The sequence below is a fragment of the Osmerus mordax genome, chromosome 20 (genome assembly GCF_038355195.1).
Source record: "Osmerus mordax isolate fOsmMor3 chromosome 20, fOsmMor3.pri, whole genome shotgun sequence".
Taxonomy (NCBI): Eukaryota; Metazoa; Chordata; class Actinopteri; order Osmeriformes; family Osmeridae; genus Osmerus; species Osmerus mordax.
This window is the reverse complement of record NC_090069.1, coordinates 12,435,109-12,461,507: the sequence shown is the minus strand read 5'-3', so window position 1 is coordinate 12,461,507 and position 26,399 is coordinate 12,435,109. Positions and strand designations below refer to the sequence as shown.

The 26,399-nt window shown below is 41.7% G+C and overlaps 1 protein-coding gene across 2 annotated transcripts in view; it reads right to left on the bottom strand.

Annotated features, from left to right (window-relative positions):
- The window catches only part of ctif (CBP80/20-dependent translation initiation factor), a 166,384-nt gene that overhangs the window by 15,562 nt on the left and 124,423 nt on the right, over positions 1 to 26,399 (bottom strand). For both annotated transcript variants that reach the window (XM_067258345.1, XM_067258346.1), the window contains exons 9-10: positions 1,046 to 1,661; positions 78 to 380 (exon numbers count right to left, since the gene is read on the bottom strand). In XM_067258345.1, coding sequence (XP_067114446.1) covers positions 78 to 380; positions 1,046 to 1,661 — 919 coding nt within the window. The remainder of the gene's footprint in view (positions 1 to 77; positions 381 to 1,045; positions 1,662 to 26,399) is intronic.

Sequence of the window (26,399 nt, the reverse complement as noted above, 5' to 3'; positions counted from 1 at the left end):
AGATTAGAGTGCATCACTGATTATAAATGAAGTATTTTCTATTCTTCAACGAGCAAACCCAGCTACAACTCACTCACCTGGAGCATGTTAAGCAGTAGGGACCTGAACTTGGTCCCCTCTACCATGAAGAGGGCCATCTTGTCACAGAGCTTGGCAGCCGTGGCAGCAAAGCTACGGTCACTAACAGCCTTGCCATAGATGGTGCTCACGATCTGGGCTAGTGTCTCCTCTGAGCGAGCTGAGCTCTGGGCCTCCTCCATGAAAGAGCTAAGCTGGACCTCCACCCCACTGCTGTTGTTCCTCATGCTGTTGAGAATCTCCAGCAGGCGGTCCATGCGGTTTTGCTGTGGGTCCCCCTCAATTGCCACACACACCTCCTCCTGCACAAACACACATACATAATTCAGAGCATGGAAGGATGTAACGACTTAAAGCGCTGATGTAATTTGCTAACCATACTAAATTAGCTGACAAACTATGGCGTATTAGAGCCAATGCAATTCCTTAATATCACTCTCCAGGAGGACCCAACCTCACACAGGAACCACATAGCATCCCATCCCAGGATATCACTGTACTAGCAACATTGCCCCATAATTTTTAGGTGGATGACTGAAGATATGGAGCCAATCCCTGGCTTTGTGTCTTTTGACAGTGTTGTGTTTGTGTGGATGAGATTTGTGCCTGCATTGTTATGTGGATGAGGTGCCTACCTGTGTGTATATTTAGCAGTTTGCGTATGTGTCTGACTGACAACATCCCAGTAGGCTTCAGTTAGTGAGAGGGAGTTGTCCAGAGTGTTGAGCTGAGAGCAGCAGTACGGGAGCCAGCAGCACACACAGCAGAAAACATCAAAGGCTGCTGCTTCAGCTCCTCTATCCCATATGCCTCACACATCCCTATTACAGCCACCACTGTTCATCTTTCGTGAATCAGACCCATACCTATTGGACTAGACTCGTAAAGACTATATGGGGTTGTGTGTGTGTGTGCCTGAACAGCAACATGCTTCACCCTAACCCCAAGTGACAGTAAGGAGCTTCACCTTGTCTTTTAGTCTCTTCCTCAGCCTCTCCTTGGACGACTGCAACAGATTGACCCTGGGCCCGTCTACCTGGCCCTCCCTTGTCGACACACTCCCCGTTGTTCCCTGGTTGGGGCTACAACTATCATTATGATTGACCGTCTGGTCTGGTGTCGTACAAGACCTAGGATCTTCACTTAGGGCCTTCTTACTAGCAGGGTCCGGCTTGGATTCCTCGAATAACACATTTTCAGTCTCTTTTTCTTTGGTGTTTTTATAGGGTGCCCCCTTGTCACCCGCTATGGGGGGCTGTCCCTGCCCAAGGCTAGGCCCAGTGTGCTGTTTCTGGTTGTTGTGCCAGCGACGGTTCAGGCTATAGCCATGGTGGGATGGTACCGGGCGCTGCCCACCATAGCTCTGGTACTGGCGTCCATGTTGTTCCCTAGGAGGTCGGCAACCATTGCCCCCAGATTGCGCTGCAATCTGCTGCTGGGGCTGGTGTGGTTGTAGTTGTGATGAAGGCTGCTGCTGCTGTTGTTGATTGTGATGTTGCTGTGGCAACTGCTGCTGATGCTGCAGAGGATTCTGGATCCTTCCGCCGCCTCCCCCTCCTCCCCCCTGCTGTCTCTGTTGTCTCCTGAAACAAGAACATGTTTTCAGTTACCCACAAGGCCATGAAGGGTACTGCCATCATGTCACGCCGCTTAGGGCGCTGACCCCTTTGCTTTGAAGCAACTTCCATCTGTTGGCACTCTCTGGAGCCCTGTTCTTGAACAATCTGTCTCGTTTGCTCTCTCTTTCTCTCTCTGTGCTTCTCTACTCAGGCATCCATGTTACGACAGTCAACCACAGTCCTTCTGCATGTGACACTATCCAATACAGCCCTCTCTGTTACTCACCACCGTTTTTGCTCAAACTCAAGCACCAGAACATCCCAGTACAATAATTACTGATAGGACACACAAGACACAGACCAGGCCTTGGCTAGAAGAACCTGTGCATTGTTACATTTAGCAGGTCATCAATAATTCCTAAAGTTTCCTCTTTGGTTTCTCTGCTACGGATAATCCCAGACCCAGCCCTTTTATTTATTCTGAAGAACCTCCTAACACACTCTATCCACCTGACTGTATGCAATGCCCTCCAATACTTGAACAGAAACCAAATACAGAACATAATGTACATAATGCAACAAACACACACATATAATGCAATTTGATAAAAAGCCCAAGTTATCAGGGTTCTTGTAGCCTGGGGTTTCCAGATTTTTGACAGTGAAGGCAGACAGTACTGTTGGTGCGTTAGCCTTTGATTTTCTCTGTAGTCTTTCAGCCAGTGTCATCCCCAAAGAGAATGCATTCCTGTAGATCAAAGTGCCAGCCAAATAGGAATGACAGAACCCCTTGCGCCCACTAGAAATCCTTTACATATTACCCCAGACAGCAAATAGACAAGCCTGTCTTCTTAGAAGATCTCTCCACCACTTCTACTCTACACTCTCCCATTTCCCCCTCTCTCTTGCTTTCTGACTGAAATGGGCTCACTCCTCAGACACAGCACAAAGTAAAAACCTCTGGCTAGATGCAAAATCATGCTGAGAGCAGTCTCACTGACGTTAAGATAAGCCTACCAACAATACTCATCCAACCTACACTATCCAACCCTCAAAACCATGGCAGAGTTGTTTGAAAATAGACGCTGCTTGTGTTCAATTGTGTCCCCACACACGTGTGCATGTGCCCCGACACACACAGAGGAAGAGAAAACATGAGACAGACTTGAGATATACTCAAACATCATGTTAGAGTATATGTCAACTCATTAATTCTTCTCTGCTCTAAACATAGGCGAGGCCACAGTGGTGTGTGTGTGTATTTGTTTGCTGCATTGTGCTATGAGGGTGTTTTTGCAGTACTGTGCCAGCGGTGTGTGCATATCTCTATGCGTAATCATATCTCATATGCAACCTCAGTCGCCATAGACACACAGCTGACCTACATTCAGCAACGAAGACTCCTCCAGAGCTGTAATTGGCCGACTGGAAGCACACAGCCTGCATGCTGTTACCCTTATCTTTTGATACTCTATTTTTACTTTTACACTAACATCCAAAGCTATATTAGCATAGTGTAGCATCTGGTGGGGGCCAAGGTCTGTGGTATTAAACTTATATGGGCAAGTAGATATATAAGGGCCATGAAGATGCCGCTGTGTCTGATGACGCCAGTGCTCGGGCCCTAGAGCGAGTGTGGATGACTGTTCCCGTGTTCGGTCCATGGTACATGAAGAGACACGTGCAGCCTGTCACATGAGCTGCACAGAGGCCGAGAACAACGTCATGTGATAAAAATATGGCATACACAGTATTTCTAGTAAAATCAAAAGCAAAAAATTGTGAGATGGGAGCAAAGCACAATTAAAACATGTACTATAGTTCAGGACAAATTAAGTTGTCATTAAATGTTATTCATTTAAAAAACATTTATCCAAACTGACATACACATATTGCATATAAGTGATATACAGTGCATCCAGAAAGTATTCACAGCGCTTCACTTTTTCCATTTTTTTTTATTTTTTACAGCCTTCTTCCAAAATTGATTCAAATTTTACAAATCCTCAAATTTCTATTTTGCACATTTGCACAAATTAAGAACCCTGTTCTCAAAACTTTGTTGAAGCACCTTTGGCAGCAATTACACCCTTAAGTCTTTTTGAGTATGATGCTACAAGCTTGGCACACATCAGCTCTAGCTTGGATGGGGGGGGGGGGCGTCAGTACACATTAGTTTTCAGATCTCTACAGAGATGTTCAATTGGTTTCAAGGCGGGGCCAGGCTGGACATTCACAGAGTTGTCCCAAAGTCACTCCTTTGTTATATTGGCTGTGTGCTTCGTTGTCCAGTTGGACCACCTTCGCCTGAGGTCCAGAGCGCTCTGGAGCAGGTTTTCATCAAGAATGTCTCTGTACATTGCTGTACAAACTCGAAGCAGGCTGTCATGTGCTTTTTACGGAGGAATGGCTTCCGTCTGGCCACTCTGCCATACAGGCCTGATTTGTGGAGTGCTGCGGAGATGGTTATTCTTCTGGAAGGTTCTCCCCTCTTCACAGAGCAATGCTGGAGCGCTGTCAGAGTGACCATCGGGTTCTTGGTCACCTCCCTGACTAAGGCCCTTCTCCCCCGTTCGCTCAGTTTGGCCAGGCTGCCAAAACTCTAGGAAAGGTCCTGATGGTTCCAAACTTCTTCCTTATGGATGATGGAGGGCACTATGCTCTTTGGGACCTTCAATGCTGCAGACATTTTTCTGTACCTTCCCCAGATCTGTGCCTCGATACAATCCTGTCTAGGAGGTCTACAGACAATTCCTTGAACTTCATGGCTTGGTTTGTGCTCTGACATGCACTGTCAACTGGTGGGACTTCCAAATCATGTCCAATGTAGAAACATCTCAATGATGATAGGTGGAAATAGGATGCACCTGAGCTCAATTTTGAGTAAAATGTAAAAGAATATATATATTTGCAAACATTTCCCCAAAAACTTTTTCACCTTATAATTATGGAGTATTGTGTATAGAATTTAGAGGGAAAATATGAATGTAATCCATTTTGGAACATGGCTGTAACAACATGTGGAAAAAGTGAAGCACTGTGAATACTTTCCGGATGCACTGTAGTTAATATGTGACACGGTCCAATGAAAAGGGGACACTTTCGGCCAAGGTCATTTCTACTTTTCTTTTTTACAGATTGTGAAAGTGCAGATTGTAAGCTTTCAAATGATGTGTGAGACATTGAAATCTGAAAATAGTTGAAGAAGATCCGCGTATCTGAATGTTGGTAAACCTGGAAAGCTCTAGTGGAGATATTTGGCATCAATTTCTTTGGACCTTTTCGCGCCTTCAGAGGTGTGGTCGTTTTGTGTTAATCATTAGAAGCGTCGAGCGCTGGTTATTTCACTGCAGTGAACAAAACAAAAGAAATATTCGCACTTGATCAAATTCCAGGATCCTGCTTTCTTCACTTATCCTAGATATGTATTTTTTTCACCCAGTATTTTTGTACTGACTACATTGCACTGTACCTGGCCCGATTATGGTTTCAAGTTCTGTGTTGAGTATTTGGTGCATATCGAATCTTCCGAAAACAGCCTGAAAGATGTATTCACGGTTTACCAGTTCAAGCAAAGAAAGATTAGTGTACAATGCAATGCCCGAGATTAGCCTATTAATTCTATTTAGTCCGTGGATGTAGGCTAAAACGAACATATGACAAAAATGTATGCTGAATACGCAGAAGGCATGCTTGAAAGTTCACACAACTACTTGTGAAACATTATCCATCCATCTTCATCCGCTTAGTCCGGGGTCGGGTCGCGGAGGCAGCAGGCCCAGCAGGCTGACCCAGACTTCCCTCTCAACCGCAACATTTTCCAGCTCATTCTGGGGGATCCCGAGGCGTTCCCAGGCCAGCTTGGAGATATAATCCCTCCAGTGTGACCTGGGTCTTCCCCGGGGTCTCTTCCCAGTTGGATGTGCCTGGAAACATTATATTTAAGAGTATTTGACTCGAGACAAAATCTGCCGATTTACTACTTGATTAGGAGGAGGGATTTTGATGACCTCAGACAGCGTTTTGAGGGATAGAGGCATGAACGTCTAGTAACTCAAGTATGTACTGTAAAAACAATATATCTCCTTTGTTGTAGAACTTTTGTCAATGTGAAGCTTATTGCATATCAAGCAGTGTGATTGATATTCAAAACATCATTGTGTGTATACATTCTTCAACCGTAATTGATCTGCCTGAAAAATGTATACAATACAAATGAAATGTTTTTTATTTTATTTTTATACCTACCGTCTTGGCTGTCTCATATGGAGGACCAAACCTGCCATATTTACAAATTAATCAATAAATAAATAAATGTCCACATCCATGCATAAATACATAAATAAAATGAATACATACATCAATTTAAACCTAAGTAATGTAAGGAATACATTTGAGTGACGAAATGTAAAAAAGATTATAGATAATTGGTTCACTTTAACACTAATATTTCTACATTTCTAACATAGACTTTCCCAAAGAAAAGCTTGTCAGAAATATTAATCTATCAAGCATTGCACAGTCAGTCGGTGAACAAGTTTAAGAAAGCTTTATTGCTTGCGGCCAGCCCACAAGGAGACAAAAACATCAAACACCATTGTGCTACAAAGTTTTCTCTGCTAGCATGTTGCGCTACATTTACATTTATTCATTTAGCAGACGCTTTTATCCAAAGCGACTTCCAAGAGAGAGCTTTACAAAGTACATAGGTCACTGATCATAACAACAAGATAGCCAAAAAACATCGCGAGTAGCCAAAACATGAAGCACACATTGTGAACAACCAAAGTAAGTGCCAAAGGGAAGAACCATAAGAGCATGTAGTTAAACAAGTTACAATTAAACAACATGAACCGCTATAAGTGCAAGTGTACCTGTGGAAAAAAGCAAGCAACAGTAATAAAAACAATATATCACAGCGAGAACAAAAATTTTAATCAGTTACCACTAACCACAAGAGCAACAAGTCTCTAAGCAAGAGTCATTGTGATCCATGAGGAAACTAACATCGGGTCAAGCGAACCATTCCTAAGTACCGTTGTACTCCCGGAACAAGTGCGTCTTGAGCCTTTTCTTGAAGGTGGAGAGACAGTCAGTATCTCTGATGGAGGTGGGGAGTTGATTCCACCACTGGGGGGCCAGACAGGAGAAGAGCTTGTGTTGGGACCGGGCGGTCTTGAGCGGTGGGACCACCAGGCGGTTGTCTGAAGAAGACCGTAGGTGACGGGTGGGGGTGTAAGGCTGCAGGAGAGACTTGATGTAGACGGGTGCAGTCCCGTTCACTGCTCGGAAGGTCAATACCAGGGTCTTGAATCTGATACGGGCCATGATAGGTAGCCAGTGGAGAGAGATGAGGAGCGGGGTAACATGGGAGCGTCTGGGTAGATTGTAGACCAGGCGGGCCGCTGCGTTCTCTGAAGAGGGCGGGTTGCACATGCTGGGAGACCAGCGAGCAGCGAGTTGCAATAGTCCAACTTGGAGAGGACAAGTGCTTGGACTAGCAGCTGGGTGGAGTGCTCAGACAGGTATCTCCTGATCTTCCGGATGTTGTAGAGGGTGAATCAGCGCTAGGTAGCGCTAGCTACCTATTTAAGCTATTTACAGTCATTGGTTAAGACAAAGGCATGCAAATGTCCCATGGCTCTTCTTCATTGGCTCTCTTGCATAGACCTGGCGCGCGTGTGTGCGTGCGTGTTTACGTGTGTGCGTGTTTATGACATCAACCCTGATTGAAACACAACAACAGGATCTCCGGTCCTGGGGTCGTAAACTCCTTCACATAGGTGTCAACAAATGGTCACCAGACCTTGCGTCTCCACCTATAGTCTTTGTCACAAAGTATCTCCTTAAAACAACCAAACCAACCCCCTTCTTCCTAGTCGTCAGCCCCAAGATAAGAGTCTTGTATGTTTACCCAGAGTTCAGATTTGGGGTTAGGCCTCTCTTTGCACCCAAGGAATACTGAACACAGAATCATTCTTATACAGGATAAATGTGTTACATCTTCAATTTTTCCAACAAAGCTACGCTAGGACAGCCACCATGCTATTTCATTAGACATACCGATCATCATCACAAACAGAAAATAGCATGGTAAAATGCATGGTTACAAACCTGAAACTACTGTTAGATGTCACAGAACTATCCATGTTCTTCCAACAGATTTGTTGGAAAATGTTAGATCACTAAATAACAAAACATTTCTAGTTAATGATCTGGTCAAAGAAAACAACTTAGACTGCATATGTCTAACAGAAACCTGGCTAAACAATGACACGGCAACAGCAACTTTGATAGAAGCGTGTCCGCCCGATTACAGCTTTCACCAAGTTTCTAGGAAATCTAAAAAAGGTGTTGTTCAAAATCACTGAGCTAGGTGAATTCATATCATATGAATATCTTGCTATAGAGCTCAAAACCGAATCAATACTTTTTGTTATTATATATCGGCCACCCAAGCACTCTGCAATATTCATACAAGAATTCTCTGAACTATTATCACAATGTGCAGCACTAGATATGACAAAGTAGATTTAAACGGAGACTTAAATATCCAAGTAAATAAAAAAGAGAATTATTAAAGAATTATTGAGCTCTTAAATCTCCTCGACAGTTTCAATCTAACTCAACACATAACAGACCCAACACACCGGCACGGAAACACACTAGATCTAGTGATAAAAACTGGACTAAATATCAATAATATTTCAATAACTGATTTACCCCTCTCAGACCATCATTATATACTTTTTAATTTGGAAATTATCCTAACAAAAAACAAAAAATAATTCTTAGTCCATAGAAGATATTTAGACGATACAGCTGTGATGACATTTTCTGAACAATTTGCTCTATATGAGCCGACTAATCACAATTGCTCTCTGAATGAAATGGTAGAGAACCTCAATGATGCACTATTATCTGTGTTACACTCTGTTGCACCACTGAAAACCAAAAAGAAGTGCACAAGCTGAACCTCCCCATGGCTGAGAAATAAAAATGTTAGTGAAACGAAAAGAAAATGCCGTGCAGCAGAGAGAAAATGGAGGAAAACAAAGATCACTATCCACTACAATATCTACAAAGATACACTAACCACCTATAACAAAACCATCCGTCTAGCAAGGAGAGAATATTTCTCCAACATTATTACAGAAAATGCCAGAAATTCCAGAGTTCTTTTCTCCACCGTTGACCAGCTGCTAAACACTGTCCCTGCCCCACCTCCATCCTCAGCAGTTAAATGTGAAGAGCTTGCTTTGTTCTTCAAGAACAAAATAACTTTGATCAGAGCGAGTATTATTAATAGTGGGGTCGAAACTGACATTGGTAGATTCTGGAACATAACCATGAGCACATTTACCTGTATCACACTTAGTGAACTTTCCAAAATTGTCAGCAAATCTACTTAGATATTGATCCTATATCCACAACATTCTTTAAGCGAGTGTTTGATAGTGTCTCAAGTCCGGTGCTAGAGATTATAAACACATCCCTTAGAACTGGCGTCTTCCCAGATGCCTTCAAAACAGCTGTTCTAAAGCCCCTATTAAAGAAACCCAAATTGGTCTACTTGCAAATTACAGACCAATATCAATCCTTCCATTTATTAGTAAAGTACTGGAAAAGATAGTTTTAGTCCAATTAAATTCTTTTCTTGAAGAAAATAACATCCTTGAAGTCTCGCAGTCAGGTTTCAGGAAATATCACAGTACTGAAACTGCTCTCACCAAAATAATTAGCGACCTCAGACTAAACTCTGATGCAAATAAAGTCTCTATCCTTATCCTGTTAGATCTCAGTGCAGCATTTGATACCATTGATCACGACATCCTAATCAATAGACTGGAAAAACTTATTGGGTTCACGGATAGTGTATTGAACTGGATTAAATCATATATCACAGGAAGGAAGTTTTATGTTAGTTTAGGAGACCATAGGTCCAAGAAACATGAAAACTGCTATGGGGTTGCTCAAGATACTGCTTAGGTCCATTACTGTTTTTCTCTTTATATGTTACCACTAGGCAACATAATCAGAGAACATAACATAGATTTCCATAGCTATGCGGATGACACACAACTGTATATATCCACTGAACCTAACGATGCAACGGCCATCAATTCCATTACCAACTGCCTGTTGGCAATAAACAAATGGATGAATGATAACTTTCTTAAATTAAATGAAGACAAAACCGAAGTCCTACTATGTGGCCCCAAATCCAAAAGAGAGATGCTTACTAAGAATCTAGGAGGCTTAACCCCCTGTCTTAAACCAGAGGTGACGAGTCTCGGTGTAATCCTGGACTCAGATTTGAATTTCAACTCTCACATTAATAAAGTGACCAAAACAACTTTCTTTCACCTGAGGAATATAGCAAATGTATAACCATTCATAAACCAAAATGATGCAGAGAAGTAAATTAATGCTTTTATATCCAGCCAGCTGGACTACTGTAACGCACTTTTCACTGGTCTTCCCAAGAAAACCACTGAAAGACTCATTCAAAATTCTGCAGCTAGATTATTAACCAAAACTAAAAGGAGAGAACACATTAGTCCTGTCCTAGCTACTTTACACCGGCTCCCCGTTACCTTCAGAATTGACTTTAAGGTCCTTTTCCTCACATACAAAGCTCTACACGGACAAGGACCTAGCTACATTGCTAACTCCCTTATAAACTACACACCAGCTAGAACACTGCGATCATCAAATGCAGGCCTATTAGAGGTCACCAGAAGCAGTCATAAGAAGATTGGTGATTCGGCCTTTGTCAATTACGATCCAAAACTATGGAACAAATTACCCATAAATATTAGGGAAGCAAACACGCTAGACATTTTTAAAAGACAGCTTAAAACCTACCTTTTTACCAAACCATTTAAGTAATTTTATCTCAGAAGGGTTTTACTAGTTTTATTAGTTAAATTATTGTTTTTATAGATTTGCCATTTTAATTATTAATTTTCTCAATTGTATTATAGTTTTTTATTGATTTTATGTAAAGCACCTTGAGCTACAATTCTTGTATGAAATGTGCTATATAAATAAAGTCTTATTTACTTACTTACTATATTCATATATTTATTGATGTATTTATTTATGCATTAATTAATTAATTCATTCATTAATTTCTGTATTTCTTCAACTCAATATGTTAATGAGATGTGTCAATAAGAAATGCGCGTCTAGTGTGAACAGCATCGCGCTATTCGTAGCCGATTGTGGCGCTTCACGTCGCTTCAGGAGGCTTCGCAGCCAGTGTCTCCCAAGCGTTAGCTAGATTTAATCTATGGCTCTGGATTGATTGTAATGTCTGGACGTCAGTTTCCACGCCTACTGGCCTCTTCTCATTATCATATTGGGAACAATGAATGAATAAATGAATACATAAATACATGTAAATTATAAGTAACTATTGATTGACAATTGTGCATTCATTAATAAATTAATTCATTTATTTCTGTCTAAATGCATGGATGTGAACATTTATTTATACATTCATTGGAGTCAGTTGGCTGAGCGGTGAGGGAATCGGGCTAGTAATCCGAAGGTTGCCAGTTCGATTCCCGGTCATGCCAACTGACGTTGTGTCCTTGGGCAAGGCACTTCACCCTACTTGCCTCGGGGGAATGTCCCTGTACTTACTGTAAGTCGCTCTGGATAAGAGCGTCTGCTAAATGACTAAATGTAAATGTAAATTCCAAAATATGGCAGGTTTGGTTTTCCATAGTCTCACACCACCAGACCTCTCCTTTACCAATATGAGTACATCCCCCAAATGAAAACAACAATGCAAGAATGACAGAGTTACGTGCACCAGCACAGTTGTTTGGCTATCGAAGCATGTAGCAAGTACTTATGCAAAAGTATAAATTGCATGTTGGAGTGTTTCCATTTGGGGGATGTACTCATGTTAGTGGGTGTGTTTTGCACTTCAGGGCCACCGTAGTTAAATGGTTAGTTAAACGTGTGCAATATAAACACTGCAATATATCTAGAAAATCACTCACATTTTTATACTGTAAGGACACACATCATAACCAAGGCTGTCTTGATGCATGAACAGAGACAATGATTTGACAGAGAGGACAACAAGAATGGAGGTGAAAGGGTGGGGGGAAAAGCAAGAACTGAAATGAGTGAACTGCTCTCTATTTCAGAACACTGGGTACGTACATGTACGGGTATGTATGGATGCCCGGGGCAAGGAAACAGACTTTCCCACAAAAGCAGTCAAGCTAAACACTAGAAATAACTCTGCAAATCATGGCCAAAATTATTCCACTGACAGAACTTGAATAAAAAATACCAAAAAATTGCTACTAAAGTGTGTGGACCTTTCCAAGCTTACTCCCTTTTCAGAGTGAGTAAGCTTTATTTATAGGCACTGAATACCATTACACTTTGCTTCACAAGAACACACAAGACATCTTTAAACTACTTTGTAAAGCCTCCATGCCTATCCCCGGTAAGGGATGTGTGTTGAGTGAAGGATAGGGAAATTTAGTGCAAGACAAGCACAGTTAGTCCTGTCCAGAGCACCAGCTGTGTGTGTGTATGTCAGTGTCTTTACAGGCTTGGCCTCCCTGGTTCCCTCTCCCAGGGAGGTAACAAGACAGTTTACTTCATCTGTTCCTCCTTCCTCTACTCCTGCCTTTACCACCAAGTCTTATATCCTCTGACTGACTGTCTCTTTCCAGTGCATCCGAATCACCACGTAACATTCCACATTACAGTATGACAATATAAGGGAACTGGAAAGGGCAAACTGCAAAAGCAAGAAACACCCCTCGGGTCAGGCTTCTCACCCAATGACAAAACAGATAACGAATGAGAATAGAAATAAATCATGAATAATGAAGGAGGGGAGAGTGACCCGATTGAGAAGGTGGTCTATGCATGCCCTGAATTTAGCCCACACCATGTTGAACATGTCAGACTACGCTGTTCCGCAGTGATCCGCTCTTGATAGACCAGAGTGTGCAGGCAAATTGTAGCTCGTTGCTGTGGTCTGACAAGCTGTGGCTGGTGTGAATGCCTGTCCTTCTCGCCAATCTTCACTCTTCTTTGCCACCAGCAGAGGGTAGGGCCAGCGCCGGCCCGACCCAATAAACAAACGAAACATTTGTTTAGGGCTCCGCGCTTGGTTCAGGCCCCCCAAGAAACACAATTGTAAAAAAAATGTTTTGGGCCCACAAAACCCTAGTATAGAGAACATAAGTGAAGAAAAAGAAGAGGGAAGCAGAGGGAAGAGAGATGAGGTGAGGAGAGTAGCAGAAAGGCAAGAAGTCTGAACCAAATGTGGGACACCATGGCAACTACCCAAAAATGAATGAGGTGACATCAACACGAAGGATGGCCGCTGCTGCCCTAACGACTGCTACCGGCCAGAAAGCCTTTGGTTTGGAGCACATTTCCTCGATGTATTCATGTATAAAAATACAAACTTAAGATATGAAACTTAAAGTCCTTTGAACAAAAACACAATAAAAAATAATAATAATTAGAATAATATTCATTTATCGGCCATTATAAATACCGATACCAATAGTTTGGAAAATGCCCAATATCGGCCAATAATATCGGCCCGCCGATATATCGGTCGGGCTCTAGTGCAGAATTTAGTTTTGAAATGTTTTGAGAGATTGAAAGATACATGTTCCCAGTAAGACACGCACATTCCTGTAAATCAAGCCTCATTTCAGCCCTGGTTGATGTCAGCTAAATTCAAAACATGTGCTTCTGCCTCCGCTGCTATCTCTCATCTGCATTAGTTTCGACCATACCCTACATCAGCTAAAACACTTCATTATGAGTTGGACTGGGATATGTCTAAGTGTGAGACGAAGAAAAGATATGTATGAGTTTGCTTATCCGTTCTTTCCTTTTTGCGTGTTTTTCGACAAATCTGCACATTTGCTCAAGCTTTCTTTGTGGTTACTGCTTAAATCCTCCAGACTCTACCGCGGGTAGTCTTGACTTGAGACTTTAAACACACAGTTGTCACCTCCTTTATGTTGCCTTCCACCAAGGTCTGAATATTCATGACCACAGACATGTACAGTGAAGATAATTTTTTTCATGGTGGGTTTAACAAAAAAATCCAGAAAAATGCATGTAAAAATTGTTATAAATTGATTTGCATTTTAATGACTGAAATAAGTATTTGACCCCCTCTCAATCAGAAAGACTTTTGGCTCCCAGGTGTCTTTTATACAGGTAACAAGCTGAGATTAGGAGCACACTCTTAAAGGGTGATATGCAGATTTTCTGTATACATGAAGCTTGTGTCTTTGTGAGGTCAATAAGTCGCGCCGTGGGCCCCTGGAAGAACACAAAGATTTGAAAATGTGCTCTGTGCTATCTCTGGAGAGCGAAGAAGCAGTCCCATGTGCATCATTCGTGGAATGTGTACTGTTTAATGGCATGTTTTGGTGGTTACTATATCTGTACTGTCCAGCTAATGTATATAATTGCCATCTGAGAGACGTTTCCCACTTATGCTAACCACTCTGTCGTGGATTGGTTTTGTGATCCGAGCTCGTCTAATAAACTAAGTGAACCCTTTTCCATTGTGGTGCATTCCTTGGCCTAACTTCTGACAGAAAATCATCTAACAAAGGGAGTGCTCCTAATCTCAGTTTGTTACCTGTATAAAGAAGCAATCAATCAATCAGATTCCAAACTCTCGACCATGGCCAAGACCAAAGAGCTGTCCAAGGATGTGAGAGACAAGATTGTAGACCTACACAAGGCTGGAATGGGCTATAAGACCATCAGCAAGAAGCTTGGTGAGAAGGTGACAACAGTTGGTGCGATAATTAGCAAATGGAAGAAACACAAAAGAATTGTCAATCTCCCTCGTCCTGGGTATCCATTCAAGATCTTACCTTGTGGAGTTGCAATGATCATGAGAACGGTGAGGAATCAGCCCTGAACTACACCGGAGGATCTTGTCAATGATGTCAAGGCAGCTGGGACCATGGTCATCAAGAAAGCAATTGGTAACACACTGTGCAGTGAAAGACTGAAATCCTGCAGCACCTGCAAGGTCCCCCTGCTCAAGAAAGTACAGGCGCTTCAGCAGTTTGCCAATGAACATCTGAATGATTCAGAGGAGAACTTGGTGAAAGTGTTGTGGTCAGATGAGACCAAAATCAAGGTCTTTGGCATCAACTCAACTCGCCGTATTTGGAGGAAGAGGAATGCTGCCTATGACCTCAAGAACACCATCCCCATCGTCAAACACGGAGGTCGAAACATTATGCTTTGGGGGTGTTTTTCTGCTAAGGGGAAAGGACAACTTAATCGTATCAAAGGGACGATGGACGGGGCCATGTACCGTCAAATCTTGGGTGAGAACCTCCTTGCCTCTAGCCTGGTCCTACCAAACTCGCGTACATTTCATTTGTACAGAGAGCAGGGTTTTTCCTGCATAGAGAAAGTTTTGCCGCGCGCCAAAGCCGTTTTCCCGAGCGCCAATGACAAATCCTGAGCGCCAAAGGCAAATAAAAGTCTGTGATAAAAAAATACAATAAAAGCTGGGTTCATCACGCGTGCAATGCATGTCAGCGAATATGTTCTCAATAGTATGTTTTAAGTAGGCTACAGCCGAACCCTCGTTCTGTTTTGATCAATAGTAATCGAGTTGATAAGCGTGTCTTCTTGTCTGATCAAGACGCAACTGTGAGGTGCGCGAATGGACTGAACGGCTGCGAGGGCCAGCCCGATGTGCACGAATACAGCTGTACAAATGCAAATGAAATTTCCACTCAAAATGCTGACAAAAGTTTGATTTACGATTTCCAACGCAGCCTCCATTGGTATTCTTAACCTGGAATGATAATATATAGTGCAGTGTTTCCTCTATGGCTACATTTATGCCGCCACGGTATCAGAAATCAGGCTGTACAAAATTTTAGGCAGTCTATCAGCACTGATTGTTAGAGTGCATGTCGGAGAATAGCATGGACACGCGCTTCACACCGCAGTTGAGATTGCGTGTGTGCATCCTTGAGAACTGTTATTGTATTAGTCTATAGTTCTTGCAAATTTTTATTAAGTTAGCTGGTGATTTTCGTTGTTTGTATTCTTCTCTTGCTAGCTAAATTGCACATGTCTGTTGATTCGATAGCGATTGCTGCCCTTGCTCACGTTTGTATTTTAGGTGCATTATTATACTGAAGTAGTTTTAATTAATAAAAAGTGGGTTCATTGTTATTATTTGCTACAGAATGCTTAGCCTATCAAAATCAAATGAAGCAGGCAGTGTACATTTACATTTACATTTAGTCATTTAGCAGACGCTCTTATCCAGAGCGACTTACAGTAAGTACAGGGACATTCTCCCGAGGCAAGTAGGGTGAAGTGCCTTGCCCAAGGACACATCGTCATTTTGCACAGCCGGGAATCGAACCAGCAACCTTCGGATTACTAGCCCAATTCTCTAACCGCTCAGCCACCTTACTCCTGTTAAAAAGAAGCACATTAAGGTCCTGGAGTGGCCTAGCCAGTGTCCAATCCCATAGAAAATCTTAGGAAGGAGCTCAAGGTTCGAGTTGCCAAACGTCAGCCTCAAAACCTTAAGGACTTGGAAAAGATCTGCAAAGAGTAGTGGGACAAAATCCCTCCTGAGATGTGTGCAAACCTGGTGGCCAATACAAAAAAAACCTCGTCTGACCTCTGTGATTCCCAACAAGGGTTTTGCCACCAAGTACTAAGTCATGTTTTGCAGAAGGCTCAAATACTTATTTCATGTATTTAAAATACAAATCAATTTATAACAATTTTGACATGCGTTTTTCTGGATTTTTTGTTATTCTATTTCACTGTTCAAATAAACCTACCATTAAAATGATACACTGATAATTTATTTGTCACTGGGCAAATATATACAAAATCAGCAAGGGATCAAATAATTTTTTCCCTGATCGTATGTTCTCCAAGACTCCAATGCTTATGAAGACATACCAAGATTAACATGTTTGCTGGACAAACACATTCATCTTCTCTGTAAACAAGCTGTACACATGAACTCTGTAGATGGCTTGTGGAGGGGAAAACACTGAAATGAACACTAAATTACTAGTTTTGGCAATAGGGATAAAGATATGAGAAGGGGTAAGTGTAACCCTATTATTCAGGCCGCTAAGCCCCAGCAAAGTTTCTGCGTTGTGTTGTGTGGTTTGTGCCAGGGTACGTGGAAAAAAAACTGGGAAATCGGAGTCCAAATGGCGGTTGAGGCAGAGTAGACCTTTCCTCCTTTAATTCTCTTTTGTTGCCATGAAAACTAAGTATCTTTCGTCAGTTTCACAAAATAACCCCCACATCAAATATAGAGAAGACAAACAAACTTTAGCTTCCTCTATTGGCAGTAACCGCTAGCTACTTGCCGAGTTAAACTAGCTAGTCACACGTTCGGCTGCTAACACTGACAGCACTTTCATTAAACATCAAGTTGCGCTGCTACACATTCGGCTCAACCCTTTACACAACATTGCTAACAAGTGAACTAAACATATTCGTGGTACAAACCAACACATTTACAATCAAATAAATGTTCCAGTGTTACAGCGTTCTGGGACCTTTTTGACATGAAAACAAAGTATGATTTCCGATACTGCGGAGGGTCAAAAAGGCGGTCCACTACGGCAAGCCCAAAAGGCCAAAGAGAAAAGATCACCCTCTGCGGGCCATTATACAACACTCCCTTACATAAGGATGTAACCGGGGACTTGGATAGAGACCATAGAGTTAATATAACTAGAGGAAGCAACTTTTGTCTTCCAAGATGGCGTCCCCATTCATTTTAAAGAATATATTGTGCTTATTAAAGTTATGCATTGTGCTTATTAAAGTTATGAAACTTAGAAGTGTGCTCAGGCTTAAACATTGGGTCTCACACTGAGTGTGGGAAGAATGCTGTTCTTTGTGTCTCTATCTTTTCATTTTCAGAAACAACCTTGAATCTGGGTGGAGATGGCACCCGAGCAGGTGGGACGCGGAGGCAAGAACAACTCCCTGATGCACGAGAGAACAAGCTCAACCCTCTTTTCATCTTTCTGTTTTAATTGCACTGTATATTATATGCTGGGGAGGGAAAGATAGCCAGTTGGACTTCGTGAACCAGCCCAAACTCTGTTGCGGGTAGGGAAACGTAGACAGCCCCAGAGCTCTGTACTTGTTGATTTCCAACTGCTGCATTAAAGCTGATATTATCGGACCTCTGCGACTCCAGACCACTCTTTCTAGAACACAGATTTGTGTCATAGAATACCATCATTACTTATTGGAATAGACACAAAGATTTTGAATCCTTCAATTTCTATGAAAAGTGCTCAGTGGCACAGTGAGGCAAGCGAGAGTACGAAACTGGACCGCGCCATCTTTCCACTTCCGACTCTTCCGGTCTAGCTTTAAACAGTGGCTCTTTTTTTCCCTAGCTCCGAGACCTTGTGCACACTTGCAACTAGCTGTACACGTCATACTTTGCGACAACCAGTCGCGAGCATAGATTTATATGGTTGCGAGCGTGTGAGCTAACAGTGCGTTCACACTGCAGCGACGCGAATCACTTGCCATCGCTCGCCTTCCCACAGTCCACCACGCTCGGGGGCGTTTCAAACAGATTCATGTAGAATGTGGTTCTCTAAAGTCACTGTTGTAGTTGTCATGGCCAAGTGTGCAGACTTGGGTTTACGTACTCGCAACATCGATCAAAATACAACTTGTATACAAAATACAAAACTGTTTAATAGACATACACGTTGACATGTGTAAAAAACGTTTTATTATATTACTCAAAGTCTCTGCTAATCTGTCGATACGATACAGTACTAGGGAGTTCCAGCCTGGCTAGCTAGCTAGTTACCACAGAACGAAGTTACGTAATGTGACTAGACTGAATTTGAAAGTACAAGCACCAACAACTTCGGCAACCTTGTGCCATGCATCGTTTATTTTTATTTATTTTTACATCTGTACAAATACAGCTATGTATCGTACAGGACTGGGTAAGCAGCCACACAAAAGATTAGTTTCTCCTCCACCTTGAAACCTAGAAATGTTTACCATGGTTGCTATGTTACGAGAAACAAGAAAACACTCCGATTGGCCATCGCTAGCGAAAATCGCTCCTCATTTACATAAAGTTGAGAAAATCTCAACTCGGTCGCGTCGCTCCCCACAATGCACCACGCAAGCGATTCGCCTGGCTCCATAGAAAATGAATGGAAAACATGTTGTCGCTCGCATCGCGTCGCTGCAGTGTGAACGCACTGTAAGGCATTGCAGTGGCAGAATGGGGTACAGTCCAATAAGAATCAGAGACATGATGCAAACTTTACGGAAATGTATGCTGTCACTGTATAGTATTCCTTTCACTTGTTTTTTAGAAATAGGCTATAGGGCTAAATATAGGGCAATTGTAGATGGAACATATCACATATGTTGCTTTTTTTCTTGTGATTTGAGTATGATTTCCAACGCATTGTATCGGATTAAATAAACTTAGCTTAACAGTTTAAAAAAGCTTAACAGTTATTTTTGTAACAGAAATCTTCCATAATGCAGACTTACCATAGCTTACTGTCAACTTTATATTCAAACGAAATGCCACGAAAATCACACTGCCTTCAATTTAACATCAGTGTAGAAATGTGGCTTGTGTTTTATATGTTCAACCTACAAAACCAATTGGTTTTGTAGGGTTAACCCTAACCCAAACGCCTATTAATGGATATAACGTGATCTAACAAGACTTGGTAATAATGTAATAAATTGAGAAGTGTGTCTAAAATATAATCTACTTTATTGAACGTGCCTTTGAAAGGGGCATATTAACAGAACTATATACAAGACGTTTCCATCAGATATAAGTGGGGGTGAAACATAGAGTCACTGAGGACCTTCATTGTCCCACAAAAGCAGTCTGGCTTTGACACGATCAAAAAAAGAATAATGAGTGTGTTTAACAAAAGCTTCTGAAGGCAAGACTAATATTATTTAAATATGTATATCATTTCCTATTGTGGTTATCAGTTAAAGTACTATTACATTTACATTTTAGTCATTTAGCAGACGCTCTTATCCAGAGCGACTTACAGTAAGTACAGGGACATTCCCCCCGAGGCAAGTAGGGTGAAGTGCCTTGCCCAAGGACACAACGTCATTTGACTCGGCCGGGAATCGAACTGGCAACCTTCAGATTACTAGCCCGACTCCCTCACCGCTCAGCCACCTGACTCACTATTAATCTTCGTCTTTGTCAAATCAAATCTATTTTAAAATAACAGGAATAAACTTTATTAACAACATTTCATGTATGTGTGACAACCATTTGCTAAACTTTAAACAGGGCAGGCAACTCAAGCCATTTCTTTCAGCTCCAGGTAAATCGGCTATCGGCCAATGTGAACTTTTGTGCTCGTTCCCTGTTAGTATCCGCGAGCACATTTGCAGGCAACTTTTATTGACGTAAGCAAATAAATGGGGTGCTAGTTTACCCATTTCGGATTGGTTTCAAACTTCAAAAATTATTCTATGAAAAAGCTAGTAGTATGAGCCAGGTTCGAGAATCCAACAAAAAATATTGGGGGAGATAGTTTTGTAAATGTTGACTGGAGTTAATAGAATAAAAACGATCGGAAGAGTCGGAAGTCAAACACGAAATGCAATACCACCTACATCCACCGGGGCCGTTGCTTCAAGCCGAGGGGCGAGGGGTGGGGGCTTGATAGAGACACTGATGGAGATGATTATATGGATACGGAAGGAGACATAGATAAGCATGAGGATATGGACAGGCCTGGGCTGCGTTTCCCGATAACGATGGATCTTAGCTTTCTACGGGCAAAATAACGAACCATCGTTATTTCTTATGTGCGTTTCCCGAACATGCTCGTAAAGAGTAATCTACGAGCATTTTCAAAAGCCTCTTTAGCTACGATTGCACACCCCAGGGATAGATATGAGTATCCTATATGGATGTAGGGACATGGTCAGGGATGGGGACAGGGCCGAGAGGAGGGAAGGAAGATACAATGGGTAAACAGCGTGTGTATGGATGGAAGACAGACAGTCAGGGTGTGAATATACAGTACATACTGATGATATATCCACTGCCAAAACATTTCCTATGCTAATAAGAAAAAAGCTGATTCCCTTGTGTTGTGTATGTGTGTAATGTGAAAAGCTAGCTGGTAGGGGTGTAACAATACACTCAGCTCACGATTCGATACGTATCACAATACTGGGTGTACGATACAATACATATCACGATATTTTGAACAACATTTTAAATAAAACAAATTCAATTAACAGATTTATTTCAAAACATTAAACATTTGCAATAATTGTCTTTGTTGTACATACAATTTAGTTCACTCAGTTCAAGCGATTCCTCTGAATGCAATGAATGCATGCATGACGCAGGTGCAGAGTAGGTCGCGTGCTGGTAGCTCAACCAATAGGATCAAACGGAAGTCATATTATAAAAATATTGCCATAACCCTACGATACATAATGTAAAGATTTTGTATTGCAATATATTGTTCAACGATATATTGTTACACCCCTACTGGCTGGTGTTATCTCTGATTTTGAAGCAGCAAGGTGAGAGATTTGTCAGTTTGCCAGAAAACTCAAGATTAACAAGACCACCAGTGTATTGCCTGCCAGCGGTGCATGGCATGCGCATACAGACACAAGCACATGCACACCCGCTACATTATGAAATGCGAGAGGAATTAGAAATAAGTGTTTACATAACACTGTTTAACAGTCAGAGAGCAAATATTAGAGAGGTGGAGAGGGGGAATGGCAAGGAGCTCTGATGATATATCAGTGGGACACTGGGATGATTCAATCGTAGCATTGGAGCAGAGAAAGAGATGGAGAATGAGATGGATAGAGAAAGCCAGAAAAAGCAAAATTGAGAGAGAAGTAGCAGAGAGACAGAAGGAGAGATAGAAATAGAGAATGTGAGAGACCCTCACACACATGCCTGCACAGACTTAAAGTTCAATAAGAGACAGTGTGTGTGTGACAGTTAGTGTTGCTTTTGTCAACGAAAATTATGACTAAATATCATCGTCAACGAACCTTTGTCACGTGACGAAAACTAGACGAAACGTAAATGCTGGTCATGTGAGCAATATAATTAAATGTAGAATGCAATATTGTTGACGAATAAAAACGGGACTAAATGTGGTGTACAAAATAAAAACGAGACAAAATAATGTTATAACATTTCATCTTGTTTAGTCGTGTTATTATTATTAGCCAACTCATGAGGCTGTGGTTAATGTCTCATTTTAACGTTAGCTTTAGACGTTAGATTTAAATGTTAGCCACTGGAGCTGAAAACGACTGAGAGTCTGAGACAAACGTATGTGACAGCGTGTGTGTTTTTGTTTGTGAAAAAGTGTAAAGTGGGTTCTTAGTTCCTACCTGACTGACTGCATGTGTAATAAGCATCCCGTGTTGGCCAAATACTGTAGTTAGTTTTGTCATTCACATAGCAATCACACTGAACTGAATTTGGCATCAACAACATGACTTTGAATACCTTATTCTAGACAAATACATACATTTAAACAAATGGTTTTGGCATTAACATGCCTCCCGAGACTACTGCTTAGACTACTTCTGTTTTGATTAAAAAGAGACTAAAATACAATTTTCATTGTCTTAAACTAGACTAAATGTCATCAGTTTTCATTGACTAAAACTAGACGAAAATAGTCATGGATAAGTCTGACTACAATAAGACAAAAATGCTTGACTAGACTAAAAAGAGTATGAACGTGACTAAAACTAATAAAAACTAAAATGACAGCTTGACACAAAGACTAAAACTAAAATTAAAACAGGCTGCCAAAAACAATACTAGTGACAGTGATGCTTCCCACCCCTTGGCTGAACCCTGGATCACTCCAACTGTTGTGCCCTTTGCAACCCACCCTCTATAATACGAGTAAATAACTTGTCTGTAACCGAGGGGTCCGTTCTCCGTACGTCGCTAACTCAGTTAGCTGGATTTGATTGTTGACGATTTGTCATTATCTTGGATTGTTCGGTTCTTCGAAGCTCATTCTGGACTTGCTGTCATAGCAACAAGTCCTTTAGCTTAAACCTGCTCGGGAGCAGGCTTATTTTATGTAAACAAGATTTGATTGCGGCTTTACAAGCAGAGGTGATAAGGGAAGTCTGTCACAGCCATGTCTTGTCCGTTTTTACGACAAAAACCTGTTGCGGAAGGTGCAAAAATAATTAGCAGACTTTAATATTAATCTCACATTGCGTGATAGACGGATCCAATTGGGCACAGCGAGACAGGCTACTATACTTTAGAGATAGCCTATCGGTTTTCTCGTGAGGGTGTCATTTACATCATTAATTTGTTGAAACCACATTAAATTAGATGATAAACAAAGTAATTGTGAAAATAAGACAATACAAAGACGTAATAAGCGATAAAACATCTAACGTGGTCACTACATTTAATTTGTCTGCTACTTTTTGCTAGCCTGGCTCTGCCCTCCTACGTACTTCCGCTCAATTTAGATTTTGCTTCTGTAGTAGGTCTGGCCATTCGGTACGTAAGTCAGATTTTTCAGGTTGATTTTCAACCGGCCAATCAGCGAACAGAGGTAGTGGCTGAGAACGATGACGTTGATGTCGTGCGCTAGTTTGTGTTGTAGTTCCGTAATGGCGGCGGAGAAAGATGCGACTGAAGCCATTCGGTCCGTTGTGGCAACACTGCCGAATATCTATAAACTAAAGCCGGAGCAAGAACAAGTTTTGCTGAGTTTTGTTGGTGGCCATGATGTTGTGGACCTCCTCCCCACGGGGTTCGGGAACAGTTTGATTTTCCAGCTACGGCAGCTAGCTCTGTTACAGTAGTGGTGAAGGAATTGGCTAAGGCGAACGCTAGCGATTGGTTATGGCAGATCAGAGTGGATCTGGACAGATCCAATAGTTTTAAACTTCAACAGAGTACCCGCCTTCAAGGAAGTCAACGCTTGTCAATGGAGCGAGGCCAGACTCTCTGTGCAAATGAAATGTACGCGAGTCTGGTTAGGACCAGGCTAACTTTTTGCCAGCCCTCTCCTGGATTTTGCGGGTGGGTGTTCCCTGCCATTTTGATTAAATCTTCCAATATGGAGTAACCTTCGAGCAAGCTCTTGCTCTGTTTGGCTCTGTTGCGGAAAACACGGGGCACTCTTTTTGGCCATGGTGAGCAGCCATAGACTTATGTGAGCAGTAGTGATGGGAAGTTCGGATCATCTTACTGACTCGGTTCTTTGAATCTCGTTCAGTAAAATGAACAAATCTTCTTTTGAGTCATTCGTTCATTTCAACGAGGGGGGGGGGGGGGGGCGGTTATAAGTCTTTGGATCATTTTTCACGTAACCTGCATAGGCTCAGTACTGCCTAGCTAGAGGAAACGGAAATTATTCGTTCATTTTGACTGGGTCTTCGGGTACGAGTCTTTGGATCATTTTTCACGTGACTTGCATACGCTCAGAAGACGAAACAGAAAGTACTTGTTTACTTCATTCACTTTCGCGTGACTAGGTTTAGTAATTTGTGAATGATATTCGTTCACAAGTGATAATTATAGGTTTTGTTATTGTAACTCTTTTTTTTCTCGGCCATGCGTTACGTATTCAGAATACAAATTATGAGTAACTGTATTCTGTCACAGTTACAGTTTAAATAGTTGGTATTTCGAATACAGTTACATTGTTGAAATCAATGATTACATGACGATACTTTCGTTTCGTCACGTTTCGAGTTTATTCACTCTCAAATAAATTAAGGCAACTCCATGCATTTCCCAGAAGCCCAAATATGAAAACGAAAAAATTTGCTATTTGCAGTATATATAAATACTTTGCTTTACTTCAGTATGAATGTTAAAAGAATAATAAGACTTGTTAGTAAAACAAACACCACTGAACACTGACGTGGATTAATCATGCTGCCATCTTGGATTTGTCAGGGTCAATAAGGAGGTGTGTGTGTGTGACGTCATGCTCTTAATGGCCAGTAAGGTACATTTTCTAACTCCGGGGCCAGCTGACACAAATTGCGGTACAGCTGAACATGGCCATGTTTAGCTAAAAATAGCCTGATGCAGGGCTGCCAACTTTTCAAGAAACCTTGGAGTGAGATTTGGTGGGGCCAACCACAATGTTGCTGCGTAGGCTACAAAGCAATCAAAATGGTTGACAATACAATCGAAATGGCATACCTTTCTCCTTGGCACGTTTCTCTTCTTCCTTTCTGGCCTAGGACAGTTTATTTCCTGGGGTATACTTTGGCCTAGAGGGGTATAGTATGGCCTAGGCTGAATGAAAACTTTCTTAAATAAAATGAAGACAAAACCGAAGTCCTACTATGTGGCCCCAAATCCAAAAGAGAGATGCTTATTAAGAATCTTGGAGGCTTAACCCCCTGTCTTAAACCAAAGGTGACGAGTCTCGGTGTAATCCTGGACAGATTTGAATTTCAACTCTCACATTAATAAAGTGACCAAAACAGCTTTCTTTCACCTGAGGAATATAGCAAAGGTACGACCATTCATAAACCAAAATGATGCAGAGAAGTTAATTCATGCTTTTATATCCAGCCGGCTGGACTACTGTAACGCACTTTTCACTGGTCTTCCCAAGAAAACCACTGAAAGACTACAGCTCATTCAAAATTCTGCAGCTAGATTATTAACCAAAAATAAAAGGAGAGAACACATTAGTCCTGTCCTAGCTACTTTACACTGGCTCCCTGTTACCTTCAGAATTAACTTTAAGGTCCTTTTCCTCACATACAAAGCTCTACACGGACAAGGACCTAGCTACATTGCTAACTCCTTTATAAACTACACACCAGCTAGAACACTGCTATCATCAAATGCAGGCCTATTAGAGGTCACCAGAAGCAGTCATAAGAAGATTGGTGATTCGGCCTTTTTCAATTACGCCCCAAAACTATGGAACAAATTACCCATAAATATTAGGGAAGCAAACACTCTAGACCTACCTTGAGCTACAATTCTTGTATGAAATGTGCTATATAAATAAAGTCTTACTTACTTACTAGGCTATTTAACACCCCCAGGTATAGTTTGGCCTAGGACAGTTTATCCCCGGGGTATACTCTGGCCTGGGCCAAAGTATAGCCAGGTTTAATCTGGGCGGGGGTTAATTTGGTTACACAGAGAAAGAAAAAAACAAATGGGACAGTTGTTCAAAAAAGAGAACAATCCCAATACTAAGAAAAAGCTTAAAGATACAAACACCAGCCCCGTATACCACAGCTCCATGGAGGAAAGAACCAGGGTCCAAGAGTAGGGCCCCCAGTGCAGTAGAGCGTGAGCCCATCAGTAGTTTGTCAACACAGAAACAACCCAGCCCTGCCACCAAAGTGGACAATTGACTTAACAGACTGCTGCAGCAATGCATTACAGGTGGTTGAAACAAACACACACAATCAATCCCTTGTCTATATCGTACACTTATACGATAGGTCTGGCGTCAAAAAGGAGTTTAGCTCTTACTCTTTCTGTCAATTTATCCACACACACACAATATCCAAAGAAATTTAAGCCTTGGCTTTTAAAAGAAGAAGAAAGAATGTGTTGCTTTTTTAACTCTGGCTGAACTTTTCTACTTTTCAGTCAAGACACCTAAATATTTTAGTTCTTGCTGGTTTCTTAGCAACCGGGGAGAACCTTTCCGATGACATGTCCCAAAA